General features: G+C 40.7%; 1 protein-coding gene across 2 annotated transcripts in view; it reads left to right on the forward strand.

Annotated features, from left to right (window-relative positions):
• Positions 1-225: 225 nt before the first annotated feature.
• Positions 226-19,837, forward strand: part of GAD2 (glutamate decarboxylase 2) — a 131,290-nt gene continuing 111,678 nt past the window's right edge. The window contains exons 1-4 of one of the 2 annotated variants that reach the window (XM_088457844.1): positions 226-301; positions 662-721; positions 850-999; positions 1,881-2,114. In XM_088457844.1, the coding sequence (XP_088313970.1) occupies positions 226-301; positions 662-721; positions 850-999; positions 1,881-2,114 (520 nt within the window). The remainder of the gene's footprint in view (positions 302-661; positions 722-849; positions 1,000-1,880; positions 2,115-19,837) is intronic. The other variant, XM_088457846.1, reaches the window with a different exon arrangement.

Raw genomic sequence — 19,837 nt, forward strand, 5'->3', positions numbered from 1 at the left:
ACCTGCAGCTCACTTTGCCTGTCTCTTTTCAGTGCTCTATTGAACACCCAGCTCTCTGCTGGACATCCAGACCTCTGCACACATCATTGCCCCTCACAGTTATTTTCTCCACACGGCTCCGTGCTTTACATTGGCTGTAAATTTCTATGCTCTTGTCAAAGCTTTTCAGCAGCAGAATTCACATCAGCTGGTTCCCGACTTTTGCTTGTGATTCCAAAATTCGGGATGGCATCTCCCGGCTCTGGCTTTTGGTCCTTTGGGGCAGAAGACGGGAACAATGAATCTGACAATCCAGGCACAGGTAAGGGGTGCATCGTCTTTCTCAGCAGGTAACCAGTCATTAACATTACACCTGGAATTATAAATAAGCATCGTGACCAAAGATCAGTGCTCAGTGCTCTAGGCTGTGTTTTACTTATTGTACTGTATGCTACAGTATGCAATATATTAGTAGTTCAGAAATAGAGACCATTGGTTACAAATATGATTTAAAACAAGTGTTTCTTTCATTAAGAGTAATTAACAGAAGACAGAAAGAAAGAGATACAGAGAGTTACAGACAGAGATTTGAACATGCTTATTCACTCATATGTGATATATGATTAAATATATATATATATATATATTTTATTATTATTATTATTATTATTTTTTGTTCCAGCAAAAGCTTGGTGTCAAGTTGCGCAGAAATTTACAGGAGGGATCAGCTCAAAATTATGCTGTAAGTGACAAAAATAATTTAATTCATTAAATTCAATCATTGATTTATCACATTAATATATCTGTATTTTTTCCATGTGTATTTTCATATTTAAAACAACAATTATCCAATTTTGTCTTACTGTTTAGCATTACTTTATGGAGAGGGGGATAAATCAGCAGACCCTGCCACCAAAGATGAAATATGCTCTGGCAACAAAGAAATAGCCTGCAACTGTGACAAGAATGTATGCAACTGTGAGAAGGGTGAAATAAACTTCTCCTTATTGTATTCAACAGGTATGTATCTGGCTAGTAAAATCTATTTTCCTTTTTGTGGTTAAAAAAACATCAAGCGCATATAAAAGCATGGAAATATATATTAAAGTCCCCAAAATACTGCTACATTTCCATTTCTTGTTTTGTAACTACATAATACTTATTATATATATATATATATATGTATACATACAGAAAAAAATATATATATATATACATATATATATATATATATATATGTGTGTGTGCAAAATATATATATGTTATTTTAATTTTCTTTTAAAAAATTGGTTCAAGGAAATCCACAGCTATACAAATAAACCATGTTATTCTGTTCTGCATTATTGAAGCACATAATGTGAAATTTAGACATGGTCTTTTCAACCCCTACAAGAAATGCTTCTGGAGGTGCCTGGTTCTGGAGATAAGCATTTAATTGATACTCACTGATTAGGAGATTGCTCTGGAGAAAACACTTAAAGCTAAATATACTAACCGTGGAATTTTCTTTCAAACAATGTATTTTAATACTACTGCAGAAAAAAATAATAGATAATAGACTTGCTGTATATAATTTACATTTATGTAGTTAGTCTTAAAAAATCCAATTTAAACTATATATTTAAAACATGATTTTTTATTATAACCTACAAATAATCAAGCACTCAAAACATAATATAAATATAATAATAATAATAATAATAATAATAATAATAATAATAATATAAAATCTTATTCTATATATAAGAAATATTTTAATATTTTTCACAGTCTACATTATTTACAATTTGCACATTACATTTGCTTTTGTGAATTTTCTGCACAAATGTTTAATAATTATATTGTGTATAAGGCAGAAACAAAGGAATTGACCTAAATAGATTTTCTTTAACACATTTCAGATCTTCTACCTGCAAAAAATGGAGAGACGGAAACACTGTGTTTCTTACAAGAAGTTATAGACAATTTATTGCAATATGTGGTCAAAACCTTTGACAGGTCCACCAAAGTGATTGATTTTCACTACCCAAATGAGCTTCTTCAGGAATATAACTGGGAATTGTCTGAGCAACCACAGAACTTGGAAGGGATCCTACTTAACTGCAAAACCACCTTAAAATATGCTATTAAGACAGGTATTGTGTCTGTTTAATTTCATACCTAAATATGACATTTACTGTTCTGGTGTTATTTCTAGATGCTTATTTAAGAATTTTTTAAGCTAGGGAATAAACAATAATTTTTTTTCTATGACCGCTTAAAAATTCATGGTATGTTGTTTTTGTAAATCAAAATTTAGCAAACTATTTTCTAAAAAATGTTATATCACAGTACTGATCTCTTCGAGTACACAATATTTTCTAAACGAAAATGCCCCATTGTTTCAGGGTGTTGCACTCATTTGTAAAACCATTTGAATTGAAGAGTGTTCATAATTGCCCAATCTCCAATAGATTTAGTGATAGACTGAGCTCAGTGTTTATAAACTGTTTGGAAATACAGAATTTTTTTCTGTCATGTTTCCTTGCTTGAAACTCCGTTATCTAATGCATAGGCCCATTTTACGTATTTGCATTTGTGTCAGTCAGACTCTACTGTAAATACTACAAAATGAAGTTGTTGTTTTTTTTTTTTCAAATCATAATTTGCTATCATCTTCACAAATATAATTGTTTGCTGGGGGTTTTTTTACCTAAATTGTATGTATACACATTATTGTATAAATATGAATGGTTATATGCTGTATTTATATACATTGTGTTCACAAAGTGTTATATTTCCTATGCTAGTATTACTGTACCTGGGAAAGCAGAATGCAGCACAGATGATAAATTGATTATATACTGGTTTAATCTTTTAACATTTTTCTTCTCTGTGATTCTTGTGAGGCCTTTTATTTTGTGGTATTGTTTGTGTTGTTATTATTACTTATGTATCTTTTTGCCTATTTGGTTCTCATTAGGCATGTATACAATTTTGCATTTTTTTCCTAAATATTTAACGGGTTTGTGTGTTTTATCAAATGCTCAGATTAAGAAATGGCAGTATGAAGTATTTCTTATTTGATAGACTATTTGATTGTCTCTATGGCTAATTTTCTGGGTTAGGAGATGTCATCCGTGACCTATTTATTCACCTTTTTGTTACAGACATTGCTTGTTACCAGTTCATCTTTTGGTGTTTTTGCTTCCCCTAAAGGCCAAAAATTATAATGTCTGTCATCATTATTAGCAGTACATTCATTAATGATTCAAGTTGTAATAATAATAGTGGCATTTGTACACTATGATTTGATGCTGGTTCAGAAATACGTGCTGTGCAGCCTTTCTACCATTATGATGTGTGATGGAATACAGTGAAAATAACAGCTCTGCATATATAGATGTTTCAAAACAGAGCAAAATGGCTTCCAAATAATTAATATTAGGTAAATATTCTTTCAGTTTTTAAAATATAACCTATTCAGTGATATTACAAATAAATAATTAGAATTAACATTAAAGGGGAAAACTGACTTAGTGTGACTTTATATCAAGATTATTTCATATGGCCAAAATATACAAAATATTTAGGTTTTTGAATTCATTATATTTAGGGGTTACTATAACAAATGTTCATATAGTAAAGTGTAGTATAAGGGGTATATTTACTAAAGTGCAGGTTTTTAGAAGTGGAGATGTTGCCCATAGCAACCAATCAGATTCTAGCTATTATCTTCTAGAAGGTGCTAGCTACATGATAAGTAGAATCTGATTGAATGCTATGGGCAACTGACCCAACTTTAAAAACCTGTACTCTAGTAAATCTACCCCTAAATGTTTGTTTGAAGAACCTGTGTTACATAATGGAATGTGTAACTATTATAAATCATCTAAGTTATTATAAACTACTATTTTTAAGTAAACATTTTAATGGATCAAATACAATAATTGTTAGCAGAAATTCCATCCTTACCTTTCATCAGACAGAAATCCTGGATATGTGTTTATTTTACAGTTTCAGCATAACTATAATATACACACATGTATCTAATTTCCAGCATAATATACCAAAAACATTCTGCCATAGTAGTAAGCTATAGTACATAGTTAACAGACAGAATAGGTAGGAATTGTAAATCTCTGCATTGCCACATGTGGTCAGAACAGGAACTGCAGCAGTTGTCTCTTATTTGTGTGACCCAGTCATTATTTTCTGAGTAGTTCTGATTCCAGGAACTCTTAAAATAACCTAATAAGAAATAACTATTACTATCTAAAAAAAAATGTAAAATGAGTTGCTTATTAGAAATTATGTTAATGATACAAAGCTGAAGTCATAAATTGATGTTTTGTTATAATTAAGGGTTGGTAGACCTGCACTAAATGGGTCATTTATATAAGTTAATTAATTACACTATTAGTAAGTTGCAGTTAACTAAATCAAAATAGAGAAAGTTAACAATGACTTTGTATATTGTATAGGGCAGAGGTTCCCAGACTCAGGGTCTCATTCAGACCCGCTCGCAAGCGCCGATGCGCTCGCAAGGGGGTCTATGTAGAGGAATTCTCTCACTCCAGGGCTTACTACAAAAGACGCGGCTGTCGATGGTGATCGACAGCTCGCACCGTTTTGTAGGTGGGGCGGGGGAGTGGCTTGGCAAACGGAGGCGTTCCCGATGGAATGCCTGCCATTAGGGGGCGGCCCTACTGACATCACTCGTGATGTCAGTGGTGAGCTTCCGGCTCTAATAGAGCCGAAAGCTCACTGGGGCTTGCGGAAGACAAGACCCTACCACAAGGGTTTTGTCGCAAGCCCCGATGTTCGCGATGGTCTTGACCATCGCGACCATCAACCTGGCCGCTCGCTAAAGCTGTGGGTGGTCACCCACAGCCTAGCGAGTGGCCAGGAGGCAGGGCCAGAAAATAGATGCGGCCGCCTTCATTCAGAGCGAGCGCTCGCATTTTGCGAGTGCCTCTGAATGAGGTCCTCAGTCCTCAAGGCACCCTAACAGTCCAGGTTTTAAGAATATCCATACTTGACCACGGGTGACTTACTTAGAACCTCAGTCAATTTGATTTAACCACCTGTGCTCAACCATGGATATATCTAAAGCCTGAACTGTTGGGGTGCCTTGAGGGCCGCGTTTGGGATAGGGAATAAAAACTGGGAGAAGTAATGTAAAAGTGTGGAGGATTCAGGAATGGTTAGCATTACTGCATCACAGCACTGAGGTCATGGGTTCGATTCCCACTATGTCCCTAACTGTGTGGAGTTTGTATATTCTCCCTGTGCTTGCGTGGATTTCCTCCCGGTGCTGTACTCCTGTTTCCTCCCACACTCCAAAAATATACTGGTAGATGAATTGGCTCCCAACAAAATGAACCATAATGTGTATGTGTGTGTGTGTGCACGTGATAGGGAATATAGATTGTAAGCTTCACTGGGGGCAGGGACTGATGTGAACTGCCAAATATTCTCTATGAAGCGCTGCAGAATATGGGTGCACTATATAAATAACTGGTAATAAATAAATAAGTGCATGAAAATGGCATACTGTATGGAATATGGCCATTACAGTAACTTCATATTCTATAAATATATCCACCATATTTACTCCCAGTTAACAGTCAAAAAAGTGAAGGTACAGATATGTCCTCATACACTATCATTTTATCACCACATGGCATGAGACGCATGGTGCAACTTAGGTGCTCTGCCATGAGAAGCGATTCCAAGACTTTGTTTCTCTTTTCTTAAGTTAGTGTCTTTGTCACATTGTAGCTGCATCCAAAGTCACTTATCCAATATTGTCCTGGGCATTCAGGATTAGTATGGGATGCAGTTCATTTACCGGTGTCCGGAATGTCGGACGTCGGAATCCCGATGCTGGAAGCCTGACTCTATACTAAAGATAGGCGTCTAAATACCGACGCTTATCTTTAGCAAGATGCCAAAATCCCGTCGCACGGCATCCCAAATGAAGGTAAGCAAGGACTGCTAGCTGCTAGCCGTGGGGGGGATGAGGGTTAGTTTTAGGCACCCCCAGGGGGACTTAGGGTTAGGCTCCCCCCCAGGGAGGGTTAGGGTAGGGGAAGAGGGGATAGGGTTAGGCACCACTGGAGAGAGGTTAGGTTTAGGCACCCCCCCGTGAGGTTTAGGTTTAGGGAGCGGGAAGGGGGGTTAGGGTTAGGCATCACCGGGGGGGGTTAGGGTTAGGCACCACTGGGGGGAGGTTAGGGTTAGGCACCACTAAGGGAGGGTTAGCGTTAAGGGGGGGAATTGTGTGACTTAGTCGCAAAGTCTGATTTAAAGCTAGGTATATGTGGACACATTTGTAGGTGTATCTTTCTTAGATTAAATTTCACTTAATACTGAGAAAAAGTTTAATGTGTGGCCCCTATGAAGGTTAGACGTTCATATGGGCCTGAGGTTTATTAGGTTGCACATCATGGTACATAGCTTCATTGAATATCAAAATATCCTAATGTAAAGAATACCTTTATATGGGTGATACCAGTTTACATTCCGATATTCTGGCCACAATGGATACAACAAGCACTGCGATACACAGTAATAATTCAATCTAAATAGACTGGATAATTCCCAGGCATGTTACTAAATAAGGGCAGCCTATAAGCCTGTACATGCAGTTATATCCCAACTGTGTTGGAAGTAATTTTGTCATTCAGCTTCACAGGCAAAATGGATGAATCTTTTTCAATTTGGCAACCTGAAACCAAGCCAGACATTAATCCTGGTGTCCATGGATGGATTTACAAACTGCAAATTACAAAGAAAAGAAATGTAAAGAATGGTGACATTGAAATCTGCAAAATTTTAAAAAAAATGAATATAGAAACCATTTATACTACACACTGCAATGAAAGCTACACATATAAAACCTCCACTATAGAAGTATTGGGATACCCATACCACCAAAATTTGCTCAGACCACAAAATACTTCCCATATTTCCTTTTAGGTCCCAAATAATGGAGCCTTTTGCATATGTCCATATGGTTGAGGAATTTTCATGAGTTTAAATTCTTTAAAAATATATGTAATGAGTAAAAGATTGTGGGCAGAAAAAAGGGGACTCATGGGATACCAACATATATAGCAACAGATTCATTGGACAAGCAACAAATGTGTCTCTATAGCAGAAATAATATATTACTTAGTCATCAGTTCCTCCCCAAGGTGTGGATAAGAGGCAGCAAGTATAATAAACACATTGCTAATAGACATACCAGAATCTAGGGCCTGATTCAGACCCACTCGCGAGCGGCTGTCCGCTCGCAAGTGGGTCGATGTTATGGACTGAGCATGCGCACGACGGAGGGAGCTCCGTCGTGCGCATGCGCCAGATGCGACGAGCGAAGGAAAGTCCTTCGCTCATTGTGTCCGATCAAAGGGGGTGTGCTGTCAATGTTGATTGACAGCACGCCCCCTTTGGTGGGCGTGCCGGGGGCGTGCCTCCCTGACGGGGGCATTCCCACGGGAACGCCTCCCGTCAGAAGCCGACCCACTGACATCACTAGTGATGTCAGTGGGAGTGATTTTGGCTCTGATAGAGCCAAAATCACTCCGGAGCTTGCGGTTGAAAACCTCAACCGCAGGCTCCGGCTCGCAAATTCGATGGTCGCGATGGTTTCGACCATCGCGACCATCACAATGCACGCTCGTATAGCCTGTGGGTGGTGACCCACAGCTATACGAGCGTCCAGGAGGACGCTCCATGAAAATGGAGCCCGGCCCTCATTCAGAGCGTGCGCTCTGCTCAGAGCGTACGGCTCTGAATGAGGGCCCTAGTCATTAGAGGTCATGCAAAAGAGCATTCCCACTATAAAATGCTGTCTTGACATCACAAGCCTATTATGCACAAGAGCACTGGGAGGAGGTGGGCAGGACAGGGGCGTCCCTTGCCAAGCATGAATGACTCACAACTGGCTTTTCAACCAATTTACAAACAATGAGATTTCATGTTGCAGGGTTATTTTACTAAGCTACAGGTACTCAAACTTGGGGCCCGATTCAGAGCCGCTCGCAAGCACTGTGCGCTCGCAAGTGGCTTGATGTTAATGCCCTGCGCATGCGCCACGTCCGGTATGCGCATGCACGAGCCCCGCTGAGTGACTGAAGTTCAGTCGCTATGGGGCTCACTACAAGACGGGGCAGCTGTCGATGTTGATTGACAGCTCGCCCTATTTTGTGGGCGGGTAGGGGGGGTGGCCGGGCAAATGCAGGCGTTCCCTTAGGAACACCTGGCGTTTGTTGGGAGGGGTTACTGACATCACTGGTGATGTCAATAGTGGACTTCCTGCTCTATTAGAGCAGGAAGTCCACTCGAGCTTGTGGCAGCTAGACCCTACCCCAGGGTCTTGTCCCAAGTCCAATGGTCGCGATGGTCTCCTGGCCGCTCGCACAAGCTGTGGGTGGTCTCCCACAGCTTAGCGAGCGGCCGGAGAAGAAATAAATAAATTCCACCCACATTCGAAGCGAGCGCCCGCCAACAGCAAGCAGCTCTGAATGAGTACCTTGGTCCTCAGGACCCCAAACAGTGCGTGTTTTCCAGGTCTCCTTATAGAATTAAGAGTGACCTGTGGATCTTTTAAAATGTGTCAGTGAGTAATGAATACACCTGTGCATCTGCTAAATGTGAACTGTTTGGGGTCCCGAGGACCAAGTTTGAGAACCACCGTACTAAGCTACAATAAAGTCATGAAGAGGGTGTATTTGCAGCAGCATCTTCTGCTTTGTGGGAGGCTGAACACTCCTTAGAGAAGGTCTTTATTCAGAGGTCCAGGAGATTGTGAGTCTGATACAGAGTTGCACGTAAACAGCTCACAATTGCATCCCCTTCCAACAAATGGATACCCATGCAAACATCCATGCATGGATTGGCCACTTATTTATGACAGTTTACTGTCCCCAGCCTTCCACTTGTGAGAGCAGTTGGCATTTGCATCAGCCATTTGCTTGGTGCAGGAGACCATCTTAAGTCAGACTAATCTCTGCACATGCTCATCTCTGAATAGACAGGAATTCCACATGCCCTCAACATGTTTTTGACACACCCACAGGACACTTATTCTCCCTGCAATGCTCTGTTTCCATCCAGTAATACCTATTCAGCCACATGCAAGATGCAGCCGATAGCCAAATGACTATGAATCACTTGTAATCACTCTAAGTTGTGTATGCAGTTCACGGTGCTTGTGTAGTCTGCTAAAAGGTGCACCCATATTCAGAATTGCATGAAGTCTGAATTAGGTCCTGTGTTTCATCCATAATGATGCATTTGGCAACTGTCCAGCTTATTCTCCACTACACTTTTCTGCAGCTTGTCCCTGACTTGCAGCTCGCTTTATGATTCGGCAACTCGCTTACTTCTTAATCAGCAGCATCCTACTATGGCTCTTATGGGAGAATTGACCTGGGGACCTCCTGCAATGGAGTCTAATTTTCCTTATTGGGTCATCTTAATAAGGCGGGCTATTAGGCTTTATACCCCAAGTGTGTAAATTACCAGAGAGTCCACTTCTGCCAGCAGATCTGTGCATGTCGGAGGAACACATTAAAGTTAAAATCAATGAAAGGGAAATCCTAATGGAGTAGTAACTTGGACTCTGCAGTGATGTTTACATCCTACTACATATATTTTCTGGTCTGTCTGCTAAACCACAAATGTAGATGTAGAATAATATGACAGAGCTGTCTGTAAAAGCTGTGATATGTGTGTGCCCTTTGAAATGCACTATAGGGACAAATACATACACTTGTGCACATAAAGAAATGCTGCGTAGTGTAAATTTTGGTCATGTTGGCCTAATCTACAAGGACTGCACACACATATGCAACAATAGTCAAGTCAGGTTCTTTGTCCTTTTATTAGCCCATCTAACAGTTTACATGATGACGGTGAAATAACCAGATAAACATTAGTTCAGGAGTTGTGCGAACATAGGGATCACAAAACCATTCAAATCCCATCTGAGAAAGTTTGATGATATCATTCCGGGCAGTGTGCAATGAGGGCCTGCAACACAGCACAAGATTCATATTATTGCTTAATCCCTGTCACATTGTATATAACCAATGCTACAAACTGACTGTTGATATTATTTACCAATAACTGTTTTCTTAGTAAATACATAAATTAGGCATTGCACTGCCCATAATTTCAATGTGCATGGTTCCTTCTGCATTCTATCATAGTTTATGGAATGAGTGGCTCTAAGTATGTAAAACAATCTTCTTAATGTATTATTTGTCATTGACACAATAATAATAAGATAAAATAAAAAAAATAATCTGACATTTTCTAGAGATTATCCCATCTCTACTCCTCAAGAAACATAATCCATATCTACATAATTTGTCCCTGTCATACTGTCACGTGACTGTTTATATCAGTGATGTGCTGGGTATAACGTCATTGAGCATGGACTAAGAAGGCAGGATAGCATCTTTAGTGAAACAGACATTGTTTGCCCTGGATGACGGACAGATTAGGACAGATATTTGCAATTATGTCTACATCTTTGAGTGTAATGCTCTAAGGACCTCATTCAGAGCCGGACGCTATTTGCGCTCGCTCGTTCAGAAAAAGGGGCCGGATATTTAAATAGAGCACTCGCTCTTTGCGGTCTGTTGACGCCTCTATGTCTGAACGAGCGAACGAAACATGCACTCGCTATTTTTTTAAAAATGCCCCCTGGCCGCTCGCATCCTACGTCATCTCCGCTATTTATTAGATTAATCGAGTACATCGAAAGGCGTATGAACTGCTCGCAGTGCTTGTGGTAGCATTTTCCTACCGCAATCATGCGAGCTGTTCAGGCTAAAAGACAACCAAGTGACATGGTCGATGACGCTGCTTTGTTAATTATGCACACCCTTAAAACGCCCGTTTTGACCGTTTGCCACGCCTGCGTTCGGATCTCCACTCCCCGTTTTCAAGCACCTTCCCCTGTTACCACCCACAAACGCCTCATTCTGTCACTCAAATTAGCAGGCATTCGCTATTTTGCCAGCACACAATTTCCGACCGCAGTGACTGGTTCGCGCATGCGTATTACAACCCATACGCATGCGTAGTTGTGCGAACACCGCTCGGAGCGAATGAGCGCCGCTTACGAGCGGCTCTGAATCAGACCCTAAGATCCTATTTTGAGATGTGTGCAAGATATTGAAATTATGAACACAGGGTGGGGATAACCAAGAATTTTCAAAACAAAAAAGACATGATTTACCATCACCTTTGATGTAGCGATAATCAATGGGAGAATTACATAACCCAAGGCCATAGTTTAAGACACACAAGCCAATGTTAATATTAGAAAGCACATGCATGATACTTGAAGTCATGTCTTGATGTGATCTTGACATTTGAAGACAGTCTTGATGTCATCTTATACTAAATAACTTTCTTTAACTAATCCCTGATGGTTTTGCTACCAAATGGCAAGGAGAGGTTTAAGAGGATGGAGCATTCAAAGACAGGGTGGACCTTATGTATTTGGTTGTGATTTGGAGAAAGGTCACAGCTCACATCCAATCTTACGACATCTTCTACGCTCTATAGCATTAAACGTTTCCCTTTTTTTCAAATTTCACCATGCCAACGTCACGAACAGCAACTCACATTCAACACAAGTGGGGTATACCAACGCTTTAATAAGCTTTGAGAAAACAGTACATAGGAAGAAATCAGGGGAAAAAAATTAATTCACTGGGAAGGGGGCTCCAAATGTACAAGCAGGCAAAGTTGTGGCGTTTCAACAATTACATGCACATTAACTTACAGGCCACAAAGATGATAAAAGTTTTTAGAAGAAATGGTCAAATGTATTGTTTGTTGGGGTAAGAACAAGATGTTACATAAACAGCCACAATCAGGTTAAATAATAATATTTTTGCATTGCCAACTTGTCCTATATGACCTCCTGCTGTTGAATTTTTGCTCATCTACTTTAAAGTATATTTATTTGTCTAGTATAAAAATCCATCCCCGTAGACTTACCAGGGAAAACGCAGTGGCAGAAACAAGCAGGATTTCAATTCTATCAGAAACCACAGACCTCTTCAGTTTAGGGTTAAAATAATTCCTGTCTGAGCTGTGTATTGTTCTCTTGGTATGAGATGTCCTGAAAAATATATCAATGTATTTCTGTCAAAGGCTATTCAGGACAGTGTAATGTTCTATACAGCCTATAGATTACACAGTTGATGCTTTCAGTTTCAATAATAAACCTTACATTACATATAGCCTATGAAGGTGATATTTGTATAGCCCGTGCTACTCGCGGTGCCAGGTACTGCTGTAATCCTTTGTTCTCTGGCTCTGTCTGGATATATTGGGTCATGCATATAAATAACCTCTTTATTTTAAAAAAATAACCAACACTACAGATTTCTAACTGAATTCTCAGTGTACACTTATAATAATCATCATGAATACTCCATATTCATCATTGTAACTCACTGTATTTTGAAATTGCTCTTTGTAGTTACGGTAAAGGTTTGAGATGCCATGCATTCTGACTATTTGTAAAAACATTATTCGTAGTCTCTCTTACGTGAACGGGCATAGCCCACCCTGGCTAATTATGTTAAATGGCAGAGAAAATTGCATCTTCTCTGAAAGCTTAGTTCTCATCACATGTGCAAGGACATGATAACATAGTAGTGTCAGCTTGGCAAATGATGAACTGCATTGATGTTATAGATTTCATCTTCCTTCCGAGAGTCATCTGCAAAACAGCTATGGCCTCAGACTGTTGTTTGAGCTTACAGACAGGATTTTAGGAAATGTTTATAGAAACGCAGCACCACCCCAGCCTCTTTTTAGTGCTGGAACATAAGCAACTGATAAGATATCACTTTGGGACTGATTCATAATGAGCCATTTATATTCAGTTTTAATTGCCGGGTTTGTTCCCTAACTGGAAGTCAAGTCGCAGAAAAGAGAGTCTTTCCGGATTAAATAGAGCTGGAAATTCTCCCTCATCCATCATTTGCATGACATTAATGCAGATTATTAACTATGTTTATTTAGAATAACAATTGGCTATTTATAACATTCTATTGTGTACGTCACGACGAGTTATTACCCCCGAAGTAATATCCAAATCATCAACATTAGAATTTCTGACATGCTGTTATCTTATTTTTCTTTCATTTAGCTACAGCTTTTATAATTATTAGATGGTTAGCATGCCTGATATTTGGACTAAGAAGCATACTACAGTCATGATTGATGAAACAAATGCTTAACATTGAGAAAGATGTTATGGGGTATATTCATCAAGTTATGGTGGAGATGTACTAAGCTCTGAAAAGTGATAAACTGGAGAGTGATAAACGACCAGCCACTCAGCTCCCAACTGTCATGTTACAGGCTGTGTTTGAAAAATGACAGTTGGGAGCTGATTGGCTGGTAGTTTATCACTCTCCAGTTTATCACTTTTCAGAGCTTAGTACATCTGGCTGTGTAACTTTTCTCTGGGTTAACAAACATTTTGTAGAAGTATTCTGCGAGTGCTCAGGACGGTGAGCTTGCGCATGCGCAGTAATTATTTTCACCTAGGGAAGTATCTATAATGGGTGCATGGTGTGCGGGAGGCTTGCAGTGCACACCCTGCACCCATACTAACTAAAACTTACCTCTCTGAGGTCCCACATCGGGTGTCCCAGCGGTGCTCAAAACGCCGGAAAATGGCTGCTGCGGCCATTTTTCTGGCGTTTTGCACATGTGCAGTGAGGGAATCGCTGAACTGCGCATGCGTAGTAGACTCTGGGCACACTAGTGCCCAGAGTCTACAGATGCTGCGGTGGCTGGCCAGCCACGTCAGTCAGCTGCCGGCCACCGGGGAGAGAGGAGGGGGCACCAGACGGGGAGTGCACACAGGCCATCTCCTCACTTAAGAGGCCCCTGATTTCCACCCATCTCTATATTGGGCACGTGTGAACCAATAAGGCTGCACTTGGCCAATGAACAGATTACTGTGCAAAGTACATAGCAATAGGACATTGCATGGGACATCGCCCTAAGACTATGATCCTAGTAACATCTTACAGGGATGCGGTTATCACCTATTATAATGGTAATACATGATAAATCTATGATTTCTCAGTGGTAACCCATTGGTAAATTGCTTTGAACAGTAATAACCTCTTTTTCTGCTGAAATAGGGGTTTTCACTGTTTAGAAAATATACCCCAAATTGCTTATAGCACCATCAAATGCTGATGCAGGGTGACAGCCCAAGACATGAAGTTCAGAAGTAAAAATAACAGGCCCAATTCTGTGCTGTACTTACCAGCGATTCTGAGTCATAAACATCTCACTCGCTTCTCACTTGCAGCTTGACGGGTGTTACTGGGTGGCAATGGGGCAGTAGTATATATATATATATATATATATATATATATATATAAATTTCCTGTGATAGTGTTGTTTACACAAAGTGGCATCCTATACTAAGCTGTGCATCAAATCTCATGCACCAAGGATGGGGCTGGTGCAACTGCTTGTGATAGTGATAACGGCTGCTGGAGTCACATTGAATTGAACAACCATCGGGAATTATAACCACATTAGATGTGGCTCAGAATCAGGACTAAGGAATTTACAGATGTAGCCAGCATCATCGTTGCTGCGATGCGAGCGCATCGCGGCATGGATGGCGCAACTAGTGTGCCTTTGTCTATGGTCTGTGTGTGCATATGCACACGTACGCCATAGACTTGAATGGGGAGAACACCGGCCGCGCCTAGTCACAGCCCGGCAAGAGCTGCGGTGCGTGACACTGTGTGGCAACGTAGCTTTATGTCTTGCCCCAAAGCAAAAGCACTAGCTAAGGACAAACAACTTAAGGTTCACATTACCTGAAGGGTCATTTTACACCTGTCCGACCTTTCAGAGGATAAAATGCCAATATAAGGTTTCTTATTAGTTTTGCACTCAATTATAAATATACAGTAGGTTATTACATGTTGGGGTACTGGGTCTGATTCAGAGATGGATGTATATCATGTCTTTGACCTTAGCGGCTGTGTGATAATATGCTAATGCTGCAGGAAGTGTCTTCTTTGTTCTGCTGCCGGATCCAAGGACATAGCATCGGATCATCTGTATGAACTTCGGACATCTGAGTAACCCTCAGGTTACTCAGAATGGCTGGGAAAATGTATGCCCAGCACAACCACGTTTTCTGGAACGCTGCCTATCACCTGTCACCACCCTAAAACGCAGCAGCATGTCAATCATTCTGTAGTGTTGGGGCACTGCGAGTGACATTGCAGCTCCGGATCTACACATGAGCAGAGCAACTTCTCCCACATGCGCAGATCTAAAAAACATTGGAGATGCATGTAAACATCAGGTTGCATGCATTTCTGAATTAGGCCTTCTGTCATTGTTTTAAAGGTTGGGCCAACCAATCAGATGTACCTTGAAAATGGTGGCTGGCATGTGTGAATTATGTTTTTTTTTTTTTTGCAACATCAGTTTCAAATGTAAAGGTTTTTTTTTCATTTGATTTCCGGTTATCATTCAGAGATGGATGTAATGTTCCTTTGAACAGTAAATTTTCGGGGTTGGCATTATGATGTAACTTGAAATGTCTGGACACAGAATGACTTTCGACTTTGTTCTTAATATTCCTGACATGTTCCTGGATTCTAAACTTAAGGTTTCTCTTAGTTTTGCCAACATACTTGAGGCCACACGGGCACTCAAGTACATAAATAATGGAACAAGTGTTACAATTAATAAATTGTTTCATATTGTATACTTTGGAATTATCGGAGTTAGAGAATTGTCTTCTGTTCAGGTGCAATTACCTACACATGTTACAATGCCCACATTTGTATGCACCAAGACATTTGTTTAGATCATTTCTCACAGGTTTAGTTTGTTGGAGCATACTAGGGGCCAAGAGGTCTTTGAGGTTTTGGCTTTTTTTAAAATAATAATGGGTTAGTCAGGTAAAATTCCTGATAAAACTGGGTCCATTTTCAGAATTCCCCAGTGTTTCTTTAGGGTCTGTCGTATTCTGCCCTCATCCTTATTAAACTGTGTGATGAAGGGCACCATATACAAAAGTGACAGCCTCTGTAGATGAAGTTCTTGGTTTATTACGCTGTGTATGTCCTTTTTAATATCCATCATAAGGGTGCATGGAAGTTCCCAAAGAGAATTCCATCTTGCACCACTTTTCTATTCATAATGGGCTGTATTTTGCGGAGACACTGGTGATGATCTTTTTTTGCATAGACAAACATTTTTATTGATTATTGCTCTAATACATTACTACACATTTTTAAAAAGAAAGTAATCTTAATATAATTTTAATAGCCAAGGATTCCCAACAAGGGTTACAGAATAAATGAAATACAAATAGAAGGCTGACCTGCTACCTGCTGGCCATTTTACATCCCCCCCCCTCATAAATTTTCTTCAGCGATCAAACAATTAAATTAAATCAACTAAATAATCAATCCTTCCTTCCTTTACCTGCCCTCTACTACATACATACTCTACCTCCATCTCCCTATATTGCCCTCAGGCCTCAGATATAGTTCTTGATTAATGAAAAAATTTTTTGTTTCTATGGGGTCATATAGTTTATTAAACTGACATCGAGTCTGCCACTTCTGTGTGGCAAATTTTCATAGATGTGCTATAGTGTTTTAAACTGCAGTGTGTTTGTGCCCCTGTTCTGTCACTTTGTTTAGCCAGCCAGCCATTGGCCAATACAGGTGAACAAAATTGTGAACTGTGAGGTGGTCAAAATTGACTGGAAAGTAATGTTAATGGTACTGTAGGAACAAAAACAGACCCAAATTACATGAATTTAGCTGTTTTATATATAAGAAAAATACAGATCCAAAACCAAAACATGCGAGGGTGGTTTTGCAAAACAAAAATACAAAGATGAATCCAGATCCAAAACTAAAACCAAAATACAGGGGTCTGTGCACACCTCTAATATATATATATGTGTATATATATATATATATATATATATATATATATACACATAAAAAATCCTAAGTGCGCAATGTGCAATCATTTTCAGACAGTTTGATTTAGCAGGTTGCTTGAATGTGAAAGTCTGTCTTCTAAACGTTTAAATAATGTGTTCTCCTTTTGAACTGTTTGACATTAGACCATGAGGGATCCTGTGAGGTATACCCTCCACCAGAAAATCACCTAACAAAAGGCCAAAAAGGACAATTAAGAAAGATACCAAATGTTTATTTTTGATAAAATCATAGGTTCAACATTTAAAGTTCTGGTTCACATAAAGTAAGAAACATAACATAAATCCAATAAATCAGTGAGCCAAGGCCTTTGTAGAGGTGATGTTTTTTTGAGACCCATCCTCACCTTTAAACAGGTGTGAACTCAATAGGGAGGGAATCTTCACACAACTGGTCAATGGAACCGTAACTAGTAAACCCTACGTGTTTCGTCTTTTCACTTCATCAGGGGTAGGTACTGTATCTTTTAATGGGTGAAAAAGATGGACTTTGAGTAACTTGGTAAATAAATAAAATGAGTATATACACATAGTTATTGGCCATATGAATGGTACATACCAAAAATTATTTATTGATTACTAGGGGTGTGCACCGGCCACTTTTCGTGTTTTGTGTTTTGGTTTTGGATCTGGATCTTTCTTCGTGTTTTGGATCTGGATTGGTTTTGCCAAAACCACCCTTCCGTGTTTTGGGTTCTGGGTTTTGTGTTTTGGATCTGTATTTTTTTGAAAAAAAGCATAAAAACAGCTAAAATCACAGAATTTGTAGGTTTTTCTGCTCCTATGCTATTATTAACCTCAATAACCTTAATTTCCACTCATTTCCAGTCTATTCTGAACACCTCACACCTCACAATAGTGTTTTTATGTCCAAAAGGTTGCACCGAGGTAGCTGGATGACTATGCTAAGCGACACGAGTGGGCGGCACAAACACGTGACCCATCTAGGAGTGACACTGCAGTGGCAGACAGGATGGCAGTTAGAAAAACTAGGCCCCAAACTGTACATAATGCAAAGAAAAAAAGAGGTGCAAGATGGAATTGTCCTTGGGCCCTCCCACCCACCCTTATGTTGTATAAACAGGACATGCACACTTTAACAAATCAATCATTTCAGCGCCAGGGTCTGCCACACAACTGTGGCTGAAATGATTGGTTCGTTTGGGCCCCCACAAAACAAGCTGGCAATTAATGTGTCCCTGCACAAACTGGCTCTACGGAGGCAAGATGTCATCCTCATCCTCCTCATCCACCGATTCCTCACCCTCTTCAGTGTGTACATCCTCATCCTCACAAAGTATTAACTCGTCCCCACTTGAATCCACCACCACAGGTCCCTCTGTACCTTCTGGAGGCTGGTCTCCCTGGAAGAGCTGATAATTCATTTTGATGAACATCATCTTCTCCACATTCTGTGGAAGCAACCTCCTACGCCTTTCGCTGACAAGGTTCCTGGCTGCACTAAACACTCTTTCGGAGTACACACTGGAGGGGGGGCAACTCAGGTAAAATAGAGCCAGTTTGTACAGGGGCCTCCAAATTGCCTCTTTTTCCTGCCAGTACAGGTATGGACTGTCTGACATGCCTACTTGGATGCTGTCACCGATGTAATCCTCCACCATTCTGTCAATGGTGACAGTATCATATGCAGTGACAGTAGACATGTCAGAAATTGTTGCCAGGTCCTTCAGTCCGGACCAGATGTCCAAACTTGGTCCTGCCTGCCCTGCATCACCGCCAACGGGTTGCTTAGGATACCTAAGTTTTTTCCTGGCAGCCCCAGTTGCGGGAGAAAATGAAGAAGGAGCCATTGACGTGTCACGTTCCGCTTCAGCTGACAGTGTGTTCACCAGCAGGTCTTTGCACCTCTGCAGGCTTGTGTCAGCCGGAAAGAGAGACACCACATAGGCTTTAAACCTAGGATCGAGCACGGTGGCCAAAATGTAGTGGTCTGATTTCAACAGATTGACCACCCTGGAATCCTGGCAAAGCGAATGAAGGGCTTCATCCACAAGTCCCACATGCCGAGCGGAATCGCTCCGTCTTAGCTCCTCCTTCACTTTCTCCAGCTGCTTCTGCAAAAGCCTGATGAGGGGAATGACCTGACTCAAGCTGGCAGTGTCTGAACTGACTTCACGTGTGGCAAGTTCGAAGGGCTGAAGAACCTTGCACAACACGGAAATCATTCTCCACTGCGCTTGAGTCAGGTGCATACCCCCTCCTTTGCCTATGTCATAGGTGGATGTATAGGCTTGTATGGTCTTTTGCTGCTCCTCCATCCTCTGAAGCATATAGAGGGTTGAGTTCCACCGCGTCACAACCTCTTGCTTCAGGTGATGGCGGGGCAGGTTCAAGAGTGTTTGCTGGCGCTCCAGTCTTCGGCACGCAGTCGCTGAATGGCGAAAGTGGCCAGAAATTTTTCGGGCCACCCAAAGCGTCTCCTGCACGCCCCTGTCGCTTTTCAGAAAATTCTGCACCACCAAGTTTATTGTGTGAGCAAAACATGGGACGTGCTGGAATTTGCCCAGATGTAATGCCCGCACAATATTGGTGGCGTTGTCAGATATCACAAATCCCCAGGAGAGTCTAAGTGGGGTAAGCCACTGGGCGATGATTTCCCTCAGTTTCTCTAAGAGGTTGTCGGCGGTGTGCCTCTTACTGAAACCGGTGATACACAGCGTAGCCTGCCTTGTAACGAGCTGGCGTTTCTGAGATGCTGCTACTGGTGACGCTGCTGCTGTTGCTGCGTAAGGTGATACATCTACCCAGTGGGCTGTCACAGTCATATAGTCCTTAGTCTGCCCTGTTCCACTTGTCCACATGTCC

The sequence above is a fragment of the Taudactylus pleione genome, unplaced genomic scaffold (assembly GCF_031769625.1).
Source record: "Taudactylus pleione unplaced genomic scaffold, aTauple2 ptg000788l, whole genome shotgun sequence".
Classification (NCBI taxonomy): domain Eukaryota; kingdom Metazoa; phylum Chordata; class Amphibia; order Anura; family Myobatrachidae; genus Taudactylus; species Taudactylus pleione.